The sequence below is a fragment of the Pezoporus wallicus genome, unplaced genomic scaffold (genome assembly GCF_028554395.1).
Source record: "Pezoporus wallicus isolate ANWC-B61680 ecotype Strahan unplaced genomic scaffold, APGP_CSIRO_Pwel_v1 contig_6814, whole genome shotgun sequence".
Taxonomy (NCBI): domain Eukaryota; kingdom Metazoa; phylum Chordata; class Aves; order Psittaciformes; family Psittacidae; genus Pezoporus; species Pezoporus wallicus.
Window position 1 is genome coordinate 3,065,389 of NW_026639755.1, and position 12,500 is coordinate 3,077,888.

A 12,500-nucleotide genomic window follows, 5' to 3' on the forward strand; every position below is an offset into this window, starting at 1 on the left:
ACAACAACCCCCTGCAACGCTCCAGGCTTGGGGAAGAGCAGCTGGAAACCATGCATGGGAAAGGAGCTGGGGGTGCTGATTGATGGAGCTGAGCATGAGCAGCTTGTGCCCAGGCAGCCAGGAAGCCACCAGCATCCTGGCCTGAACCAGCACCACTGTGGCAGCAGGGCCAGGGCAGGGATTGTGCCCCTGCACTGGGCACTGGTGAGGCTGCTCCTCAAATCCTGTGTTCAGCTCTGGGCCCCTCGCTGCAAGAGAGGCATTGAGGTGCTGGAGCGGGGCCAGAGAAGGGCAATGGAGCTGGTGCAGGGCCTGGAGCAGAAGTGTGATGGGGAACAGCTGAAGAACCTGGGGGGGGTCAGTGTGGAGAAGAGAAGGCTCAGGGGGACCTGATGGCTCCCTACAACTGCCTGACAGGAGGATGGAGCCAGGAGGGGCTGGGCTCTGCTCCCAAGGCACAAGGGATGGGACAAGAGGAAACGGCCTCAAGCTGCACCAGGGGAGGTTTAGATGGAGCTGAGGAACAATTCCTTCCCCAAAGGCATTGGAACAGGCTGCCCAGCACAGTGCTGGAGTCATCCCTGGAAGCATTCATACACTGCACAGACGAGGCCCTCAGTGACATGGGTTAGTGGTGGCCTTTGCAGTGCTGGGGTAAGGGTTGGACTGGATGAGCTTAAAGGTCTTTTCCAACCTGGTTGATTCTATGAGTCTATGATTTTCTTGTCTTTTTTAGAGAGCCTAGTTTTGATCTGATCGTGCTGGGATATTTGTCTTCTCATTTTAATTTAAATCCAGGGAGACAGGAAAGTCACATCATTTTTTTTTCTTTACATGACTCCTCAGGTATTTGACAGTTTTTGCACAAACATATTTTCATGTATTTAAAGTACATCCTGGTAGTTAAACCTCATTCATGTGACAGTGATTACACACCTCGTATGATCTCTCAGAACTACAAGTTAAAAAGTCACCAACCTAAAAAACATGTGAATGTTTTTAGGGATATCTACACTATGTAGAAACACGCTATTTGAATTTTGATTTTAAAAATCTCTGTTGGTCATCTTGAATGGAATTCTTCACAAAATACACAAATTCACATGACTTTCTTAAAATACAAGAATAAATAAATAAGGCACAGGAGAAGAGAACTGCAGACACTGGTACTGATCTGACTTACGGGTACATGCCATAGTTGGTGGGTCCTTCTCAGCTCTGAAGTAACCTTTCTCACACTGACAGACAGAAGTTGCTTCTACGTAAGTCAAGCTATGTGGAGGGCACTTGGAGCACTTTACATTTCCAGCAAATGCTTTATAGAATCCAGGCCTGCAAGCTGCAAAACAAGAAAAAATGAGTTTCGTTATTAGAAGCAAGGTTTGGTCATAAGTAAAATCTGTTCCATACAGCTATAATGCACCTTCTTTCCTTTCCCGCCTAGATATACATGTGCTATTTTGATCATACAGTTCAACAGAGCTACAGTTTTTATTTTAGTATATGGACTTAAGAAAAAATAAATTTCTTGTATATAATGGGAAATCATTAAAGAGACAGCTTCCAAACTTACACAGTCCTTACTGCTGCCTGAAATTGTTACCTGGGCAACATCACTAGCATCACTAACCAAAAGAACATTATCTATGTTTCACGTAGGTTCCATCTGTTAATAAGAAAGAGTGAGATAACTTCTTATTCACCAAAACTATTTATATGGCTTCCTTCTTTAAGTAATGAAGACTTGCAATGCCCAATATGTTTACCCTCACAATGCCTCGATGAGACAAGGATGACATTCCTATATGTTTAGAGATGGGTCTGACTTCCCTACCGTCCCCTGAGAAGCCTGTGATAGAACGGGCACATCAGCTGGGTCCTCAGCACCCTGTTGGCATGAGAAGTTGGGAGGTGCTGCTATAACAACCTTCAGAGATGTAGGAAGGAGATGCCAAAACCCTCCAGCATAAAGTACAGCAAGCCTGAGGCTATTGTTAACTATGTCAGGAAACAACCTAGAGAGCAGCTGCCTTGGGGACAGGGGATGTTATGATGGTCACAGCTTGCATTCCAGGTTACTTAGAGCAGGGGTCCCTGTTGTTCTTGACCATAGCACGGCCTTAACGTGCCTTTTTGCTGGCCATTAAAACAGACAATTTGTTAAAATAAATCTTATCATACACCTGCTGGTTTTGCATTCTGAAATATTATTTGGAAACCATCCTCAGACTTCACCACACATGCCTAAAACAGGGATTTCTTTCTTCTGTCAGCTACCACATCTACACATGCCAGCACGTATTGCAGTTACTGTCTTCTGGCATCCTGATCCAAAAACAGAACTGAAACAAATGAAAGAGCAACTCAAACATGTATAGACTGCACAGACTCATACTCCTGACTCCTCCAGCAGCACAGACAGAATACACTGCTATAAATATCATTTCGAAGATTCATGTGCTTTTTTCTCATTTTGACATATTCAAGAGTTCTTTCTCTACATTGCCAGAGGAACTAGGCAGCACTTCCTTCCCTTGTAGCAAGACAAAATAATAATAAAATGAGGTGCTTTTAAAAAGTATCTAAAATAATGCATTTTAAGGATTTATTGTCAGTTCGTATAAAGCAAGTTATTAAAAAGTATTAACTCATAGATAACATATACAGAGATCAGTTTTGCTTCTGATTCCAAAGGGCTTCTTTGATATAAAAGCAGTTTCACCAGCAGCTGAGGGAAAAGGAGTGAGAAGATGGGACTGAAAAAGATAATAGTTGATTGCCTATCAGGATCCAAGAGCCAACTGTTCAAATGTAATTTTAAGAACTTAATTTTGACCCAACTATTTCAGCAATTCTCCTCCCAGTGTGTTCTTCTGACTTTGCTGAAGAGATATTAGGGAGGAATCCTGCCCTGCTGTCACTTAAAGAAAGAGGAAAAAAAAAGTAGTAGTATTTCTGGTGTTAGAGATAAGAGGGGAGGGAACAGCAGGGATTTTCCCCTTGAAGGAAGGCTACTGGCCTGATACAACTGTGATTATAGTGGGTGGTAATTTTCCACTGATTGGAAAGACAGCAGGTCTGGTGCATGGAAGAAGGCAGCATTGTAGACACAGGCTGTAGGCACTGACTCCTCTTAGCTTTGCTGCGAGGAAGAGAGGAGATAAGGCAAAAAAACCTGGGATAGGTGTTACACTTACCTGCTCATTTCTTTTTTCTCATGCCCAAATCCTGCCCTGGCTGATCTGAGGATGAATATTAAATTCTTGCCTTCCATATATGTGGTGCAATACAAAGAAGCTTGTGATGAAGGAGATGGCAATTTCAAGTTACAGTTTCAGTCAGTGTAAAATGAACGCTCCTTAAAATCCTTATTACCTCTGAAATTCAAGTCTGTCAGTTCTGAAATCATTCCTTCTTGCCTTCTGTCCCCCAAAATGACAAACCACTTCAGATCAAAAGAAACACAGCATTCTCCTTCAAGACAAATGTTTTGTTTAAGCTTCAAGCAGTTCACTGTTTAAAACTCAAGGAGAAGACCCTGAAGGTTTTGTTATGAAATGGTATTCTGTAATGTATTTAAAGCAATTATGGGTTTGAGATGCTATGTCTCTTAAAAGAAAGCACATATACAATCATGGAAAAGATGGGAAAAAATAATGGATGAATATGTGGATCATTTTACTTGTTTTGAATCCAACACATTTATCCATGACGCCAGGTATGTTCCATAAATTGAGGCAGAGGAAGACATCAAGGAAGCTTTTCTATGGATAAATTTATGAAGCTACGTATAACTGCCTAAATGTAGAACCACACAAGCACAATTATTGGATATTTTCAAGTAAAAACCAGCCTTTCATAAACAAGATAAAATAATACAAGGTGAAAACCTGCAAATGATCACAAGCCTGGGATAACTCAGCTCTCTGGATAGGTCAGTGCTGATTGCCAACACTCAAGGTGAAAGAAAATGAAATTGTTACTCTACCAAAATCCATCAATGTGCAGCTGGACAGAGCTTTGGGTGACATGGCCTATTGTAGGGCATCCCTGCCCATGGCAGTGGGGTTGGAACTAGATCTTAAGGTCCTTTCCAACCCTAACTATTCTATGATTCTATGTTAATGTTAACCTCAGATTTTGCCTAGCCTTCTATTATTTCCATTGTTTATTCTCTGTGGCAGTTTCAGCCACACAAAATCACTTAATACTCAAACTGCCTGATGGGCAAATCAGAAACTCAGGAACTTTTAATTATAAATGGGTTGTGGGTTTGTATTTGGAGGAGGAAAAAAGACATCATTCCCATGCAAAATCCTACCCTATGTAAATATTTTGAAAGTAAGTTTAATACTTGTTGTTCCTGGTGTTTATGAATACAGAAAGTTTCATTTTGCATGGCTTCATAAATCAGTATTTTCAAAGTGTTTCTCCTAACATGTTCTTCACCCAGCTCATAGTTATTGCATGTATAATTTTTGAAAATTCTTTGTGCATAAGTTAGTATAAAATTTAAACTACAAAAAGCTGCCACCTGAAAAATTTTCTAATGATGACTCTTCAAAAATACCATAAATTTTGTTTTTATCTTTGTTACCACAGAGTACTTTTTGTACCTTCCAATGGGAAGCACCTTATTTTCCCTAGTATCATCTAATAGAAGTGACTTTGTGAATTACTAATTATATGAACTGTGAGATTTGACTTTCGTAAAGCCTGGGGGAAGATAATATATTGTCTTATTGGTTAAGTAATTAGCAGGGTATCTGAATGAACAATTAAAAGGCTAAAGTTTTCTCCAATGAAATACCAGAGATCATGCAGAGAAGCACTGTTACTTTAATCGGCTTCATAAAGGATAACACACCTACAAATGTGCTTGACTACACCTCTATTATCAGGTTATTAATATGAGGTATTTAAACTGTAGAAACTTTATAATTAACATAATTTTCCTTGTTTAAAATTGATTATATGGCATTTAGTTTTGTGTTATACACAGATGCATGCAAAGAGAAATTAATGCTATGCAAAGCTCTGGTGAACTCTTAAAGAAAGTGATTCATTGCCTGCTGGCTTCCCAGCCTGGGCAGAGAGCGAGAGAAAGCAGTTATCGAGAAGCTGCAGAAGTTTAGCACTGTTGATATTCTTTGCAGAGGTACTGAAGCAGACTTGAAAAACTTCAGAGGTGCACTGTACACTTACCACCTAAAATGAGATACAATCTTGGCTGCTCCAAACAGGACAGCACATGTGTGGTGTGAGATGCTGTGGGAAGCTGCCATGGCTGTGTGGTTGGTCTATGGCCCTTAGCACCCCTAAGGACCCGAGTGCATCCCCCGCCAGGGTTCTGGCTGGGGGGCTCAGGGCCCAGCTTGGAAGCAGTGCAGCTGAGGGTGCCCCCCCATCCTGCTGGGGCCATGGGGAAAGGCTCCTGACAGACTGGTTGTGAGGGGGACCCTTGCCTTTGGATGTGGGCTTGGTCATCTTCATGGTCATAAACCTTGTTGTTTTTTTTTTAAAAGGAGCATTTTCACTGCTCTTTGGGAGCATGCAATTGTGAAAGAAAAGAAATTAGTAGTTGTTTCCACTTCACAACATCTGAATCAACTGTTATCAAGTCAGCTGAAGTAAGGAGAGTCCAAAGGAAAATTAGGGAACTTTTAAGTATGTCTGACACTGTTGGTCTGTGTGTGGGAAGACATTTCTCATGAAAATGGGATTTTTACAGCTTGCGGAGAACTCATCAATCAAATTAAAATAGAGAAGACTCTGCTGTCATTTACAATGAATGGCAACCATCAGCAGCTGTGGAAGAGGTGCTGGAATCTTTCTGAAACACATGATTTGCTATGCTGTTCCACCTCACACATTTTTTTTAATTGCTTACTGAAAACCACTAATGCACCATTAGACTAACATCTTTTGTATCTGTTACATTCTGTTAATATAGAATTACTCCACTTTTAAAGTCCTCTTACCCCTCTGATATCTGATTGCTTTATTAAACAGCAAGCCAATAAAACCTATTCTATACTACCACTGTGCAGAAACAAGGAACTATAATATTTTTTTAACCAGCTTATATTTTAGTAGAAGTGTCTAGAAAAGAAAAAAGTATATAGAAAAGAACATAACAAAAGATGCTTACTGTATATTACAGAAGAGAATATGATCACAAAGATTAGGATATTACAGAATTAGGACAATGAAGCTATGAGGACAAACTTTGATTGTGAGTACTATCTAAGTAATCTCATATCTTTTCTTTCTTCACATAATCCTTGGTTTATTCAGGTCATGAATGGACTATGAGAAAAGAGAGGGGATTCATTTTGGGTCATGCTCAAAACAAGAGCAAGAATATTCAGGAGGAGTTGCTAGAAACAGGAGACCTCATGAAGAACCCACTGGAGGAAGACCAGCCATGATAGATTATGAATTATGGAACATGCTGGTAAGTTGAAACCACAAGAATATAAGACATCATGCATCAAGAAACAAGGTTCTACTTCAGATCAGTTCCAATGATAAGGAGGGGACAACAATCACTCCTAGCAAACTTAGTGGGGACAGTAGACTGATTTTCCTGTTTTGTTTGTGGTAAATTCAATGGATCATATTTCTGTGTGCTTCAGCACGCACTTACATGCATCGTGTTTGTATGCTCCAGTCAATCTCTTGTCTTTTGCTCTCAAATATTTCTACTCTGTGAGGTGGAGAAGAGATAAAAGCATTACTCACACCCTTGACTTTAAACAGGAACAAGGGAGAGGAAAGAAAAGATGGTAGGTACAAGACTTCTCCCTCATGTATAACTGCATCATGAAGATAGGTAAATTAAATCAAGTGTTCTTTCTCTTTGTGACAATTCTTACCCCACTTGCTGGTACTTATTTTCTGTCATTCCCATATTTCAATATCTATTGCAGTTGTTTATTAAAATGATTAGAAGAAATTACAAGAGATAATTGGTATATATCCAATAGGATTTTCCATTCACATCAGTGCAGGTTTTTTTCTTTATAAAATGTTAGTCGCAATACAGTAACTTGAGCAGTGATTCAGGTCACATACCATGTTTTTAAAGAATCTGTGGTTTATCAAACATATTAACACAGACAAGGAGAACAGTCAATGATATTAATTTTATCACTGCCTGTCATACTAGGTACAATTCCATAGCTCATCAAAGAGCTGTGAACTGTACTACACAGCACAGGTGAATACTATTCTGCACTTCTTAAGATGCTTTGTCAGCTACTTCTCAAAGACTTAAGCTGGCAACTAAAGCTTTCTGATAACAACAAAGAGAAACACCTTGTTTGCCACTGAGGTGACTGAAATAGTGTCTGTAGTGTGAAAATATCCCATTAAACTTTGGTTTTCGCACACAGAGCAATATCACTCAGTGACTTAAGGTGCTTTTCGTATTGATGCTGGAGGCCATCACTGCTTAGTAATGGGCGGATTTTCAAAGATCTGGGAGGAAGACTTTGTGTATTGTGGTTTCCTGCTAACTTACAGGCAAGATGGAGACGAGTGACAATGTAGGAATAATACAGGTAACTGGGGCTCTTTTATTTGCTAATCACAAGCAGAATAATACTTTAATAAGTTGCCTACCCATTGTATTTGTCACCTTATTTATAGATTTTTCTATAGGTGTCTATTCTGTATTGTTAACCTAGACTAAAAACCAAATCTTGACTAAGGACTCATTTTTGTATTTTCAAACAAATAAAAAACAGCACCCTAAACACTTCCTAAACAAAGACTAGAATTTAAGTATATGATTCTAAATGCATAGGTAGTATTCAAAGAAAGAGATGGGTAATGTCTTCAATACTAATAAAACCTTGGTTTTTACTTAATTCTAAGAATGAGCTGGATTTCTGATTGGAAATACCAAGCACTGAAACTACAGATCAAGATCTTATCAGTAAAAACAAGAGCTATTCATAATACAGGCTACCCTACTTTATGGAGGGTCTGCAAGCTTTTAAAATTACTCCTTCAGCACATTTTACAAACTTCAGTGATTTGTCAACACCTACTTTTATTTGAGAAAGTTTCTATATTGCAACTTACCGCTACTTATTTTGTGTGTCTAGCTCAGGTACATCTTGCTAAAAGGGGTCCCAGAGGTGACAGTACAGTCTCATTTCATTATGTCCTTTTGTGTATGTCTGTATAAGCTCTGACAGTGAAAACCAAACTCGAGATAAAACCTAAACAAAAGCTTTCATGCCACTTAAATAGGTTTGGAAGAAATTAGTGATTATCCTCTGACTAGTGAAGATGTGATTTAGGAGAAATATATTTGTTTCTGGCATCTGAGTCAATAAAAAGGTTGCCTAGGTAAAAACCAGAAGCTACTAGAATGGGAAGACTCCAGTTTTTAACTGCACAGAGGCTGCAGTTAGACATTCACATTACTGCAGCAGTGTGTTACTGGCATTAATACAAGAAACCAGCATTAAATAAAGCACACATGGCCTTTGCAAACTTAGGCTCAGAATTTTCAAGCATGACTAGCAAACCTGGGTCACTATAATGGCAATGATCTCCAATTCCTTCACACAATGAAAACTTCTGTGCTTAAATGTACTACAATTCATAGAATCATAGAACAGTTAGGGTTGGAAAGGACCTTAAGATCACCTAGTTCCAACCCCTCTGCCATGGGCAGGGACACCTCACACAAATGTACTGTATGTGGCTATCAAGGCCTCTTGTGAACTGGTAAAGGTGTTAAAAGCAGAATCTAGACCCTAGTTTCCATAGCTGTTGCTGATTTCTGTCAGCAGTTTCTGACAGCGACACTGATGCTGGAAGATGCTCACCTGGCACAGCATCTTCAAGTTGTCTCAACAATGTGCAAAGTACCAATTATACATAGGCAGGCTCTTATTAGCCAGAGAATAAAAATACACTTACATTTGGCTATATCTGTGGACTTCGGAAGAACAAAAAGTCAAGATGTCTCACAGAAATGGCAAGCGACAAAAATGGCTGGAAAAATGTGGTACCTTATTAGTGATGGAAGAAGGGAGATAAAAGTAACAGGATGCACCCCCCTGAAGAGGCAAGCAACTATTTTTTTGCCACTTTGCGCTGCTGACTCTGCTGTGGGGATCCCTGCAGTCTAATAAATTGTTTGAGGTAGGAACTATGCATACTCAAATGCATGGCTCCATATTCAAATCAGTCTTTATTTCTGTTGATATTTTATGGATAGACCCCATAGAAAGCACACAATTAGACAGCCTTCATTAATCTTTAACAGAGATAGTATAAATACTATTTTCTACACTGCATAATTTTTAAAGGAAATCACTGTGTTTCAGGGAAATAGTGAACAAAGGAAATCAGTCAAGCTAATTAAGGCACACAATAGAAATGGTAATGAAGGAATGTGACAGCAGTGAAAAAGCAGGGAAAACAATCCCTGCAAAAAGGGAAAAAGAAGTGAATTAATTTCCTGCAGTATACTAGTGCATCCTCCTGGGATCGAGAAGGTCTGTAGGAAAAGAACGGAAGGAGAAGATCATTGCATCTCCAAGCAGCCATCTCCAGCAACTAACTTTAACTGGTAAAGCAGGAGAAACATAATCTTGAGAACACTTCAAGGTAATGCAGCACTGGAGTAAATGGCAGAAGTTACTCTGAGTCACAAGACATGTCCACAGTAGCTGTAAAACCTCTTCATTTTACGGTATAATCTTAATAATATGTTTTGCCACTTTGTCATCATTGTTTCATTATTGAAGAGCTTTATTTTTAAGAAAATACTATCTTCATTCCTTCAATCCTGACCAGTAAAAAGCTGGTACCTGAGTGACCTGGAATAATGGCAATGCCAAGGAGCATTCTGCACCTATGCAAATCCTGAAAACTGAAACACTAGATTATCAGCTGTAATAGTCAACACTCCACCATCTTCTCCGTATGTCTAGGATAGGAGTATTCCTCCACTTACCTGCCCTGGCTTATTTGGGAACTCCTAACACAAAGAACCAAAATGGCGGAGCATATTTAAGTAGCCAGCACTAGTCAAGAAAGCTCCCTGGCACATGTCAGAATAGCAGAGAGAATGCTTGAATCTCCAGGTAAACTTTAATAACTTCTATTTAGCGTGCTTAGCATCTGTAGATGCGCAAGCCAAGGCCAAACGGAAGAATCTGTGCACCGTGATTGGAGCACAATCTACTCCTGCGTGATGCAATGTTGCATTGGCACATCCCTCCTTGCATTTTTGAGGAGGACGCATTCTTCTGTAGGTTTCTTTACCGCTTCCAAAATTAAAGAAAGAAACTGTTGCTGCTGTTGTCCTCAGACTAAAGCTATATGAAAATCCAGAAAATCCGTTAGATCAAGGACATAATGCACATAGGGAGTAGTTAACGTTGCTGGGAGCAATTCAGCATATCAAGTTGCTTTTCATAAAGGAAAGCTGAAACAGTGGTGAAGCTACAGTTGTAGCTGGAAAGGTTTTTAGGGGTAAGGGATAAGGTAGGAGTATGATAAGTTTCTCAACAGTGCAGTGGAATGCTACACAAGAAGTCTGAAAAACAGCAGTAAGAAATGTTATTGATTATACCGGCGCAAGAAATCTGTGTTTCTGGAATCTCTCCGTATGCCTTTCAAGAGTCATTAGTATCCAACTTGAAAGCCTTGAAGGCTTCTGTTTTCATAGAATCATTTACATTCCTAAGTACAGTTGAGGACTCCTATCTACCTTACCAAAAAACACTGCATAAAGGTATCAGACTGTATCAAATATTTCTTTCTGCAAGAGGAAAAACTGGTCTGCAGAAATCAGATCTGTTTTGTGGCCGATTCCTTTTACGCATTATCTATCTCTGTGTCATAGAAGTGAAAGCAGCATTTCTATAAGGAGGTGCTCATTCTTTTATCTTTCATGCTCTCAATGAATGCAAACACACAGCAGACCACTGCCTGTAAAGCTGGTGCTAGCATAGGGGCTGAATGTTCAGGCCCATTTAAGATAGGGCTTTCTCGTTTTCTTCCTTTTTAGGCTTCTATTGTCATAACAATTGTAAAAAAAGATGAATCTCTGAATTCACAGTTGCATGGCTAGCTTTGTGGTCTAGCTTGAGCGACTGACTGTACTACTGTTTGTAAGGTGTTCCAAAGCATCATAAATAAGTTCAGAAAGCGACCAGTGTGGTGCTGATTTCCAAAACTAATTTTCTCTACTGGATGCTAAAAAAGAGCTCTCCGAGTGTGGTAATAACAACTATAAAATCATCAGATCTTGATCAGAGCATAACTAAATGCTAGAAAAATACTTCCTACTATGAGAAAGATTCTAGGTGCTTCCTATCAGATACATGTACAAAATTTAAAGTGCTTTCTTACAAGATATATGTGCAAAAATTGTTGTTACAGAGCAGCGTTGATCTTATGATATCCTTTACCAAATGCTACCATATATATGTGTTCTTATCTCTGTCCCTTGTACTGATACTATAAAATGATATTTATATCTTATCTCTTATCCTTTGCCCCAATTCTGGGGTCCCGCCCCCCCAGTACAAGAAACCTTTCTGTTTTCCACTTCGTATGTACGATAGGTATTTCATCATGGATTTCTCTTTTCCGTGTACAAAACCAGACCATTTGAATCTGCAGATGCGCTTCTCTCTGTCCATTAGAAATTAACTGGCTAGCTTGGGTTAATTAATTTCTATGATAGCAATTATTTCATTCGTTTTGCAGGTGCTTTTTTTCAGAAGCAATTTTTCTGAGTCTGTTGCCCAGGGAGGCTGTGAATGCTCCATCCCTGGCAGTGTTCAAGGCCAGGTTGGACGAGGCCTTGGGTGATATGATTTAGCATAAGGTGTCCCTGCCCACGGCAGGGGGGTTGGAACTGGATGATCTTAAGGTCCTTTCCAACCCTGACGATTCTATGATTCTATGATTCTAAGAACAGTAAGTTACCAGCACACTTCTCAAATAATTAATGGCACTTAGCTTCATGCCTCTGAACACACTTGAGGCTTACACTGAAAGCCTACTAAAGCTCTGTCTGACATGACTTACTACTTTATTATAAACTGTAGAACAGCTTTCTAGAGAAGACATACCTTGAAGAAATGTAATGTTCTTACAGGCAGTTATTAAACATAAAAAACTGAAGAACAGTACAGTCACTATTTACACGGATACCATTTCTTGTTATGTCCTTATTATAAGACTGTAGTTTTTAATGATTTAAGATCTCAGTGCTCATTTTTTGGGTTCACAACTTTCCTGAGACCAATTGCTTTTATCATAGATCAGCTAAAGCTACACAATTCTTTATTTTTTCTTCTTCTCTGTGTAACTGCCTCTTTTACACTACTATAATTAGCAAGAAATCACAGCAATGAGAATACAATATAGCCTACTATATATAATCCAATTTTTAAAAGGAAAGGCTTAAAAATATGATAATATTTTTAAATACGGTTACAAGGACTGCACATTCAAAT

The 12,500-nt window shown here is 39.3% G+C and overlaps 1 protein-coding gene across 6 annotated transcripts in view; it reads right to left on the bottom strand.

Annotated features, from left to right (window-relative positions):
* EPHA6 (EPH receptor A6) overlaps window positions 1-12,500 on the bottom strand; it is a 467,936-nt gene that overhangs the window by 226,774 nt on the left and 228,662 nt on the right. For all 6 annotated transcript variants that reach the window (XM_057415936.1, XM_057415931.1, XM_057415932.1 and 3 more), the window contains one exon: window positions 1,184-1,339. In XM_057415936.1, coding sequence (XP_057271919.1) covers window positions 1,184-1,339 — 156 coding nt within the window. The remainder of the gene's footprint in view (window positions 1-1,183; window positions 1,340-12,500) is intronic.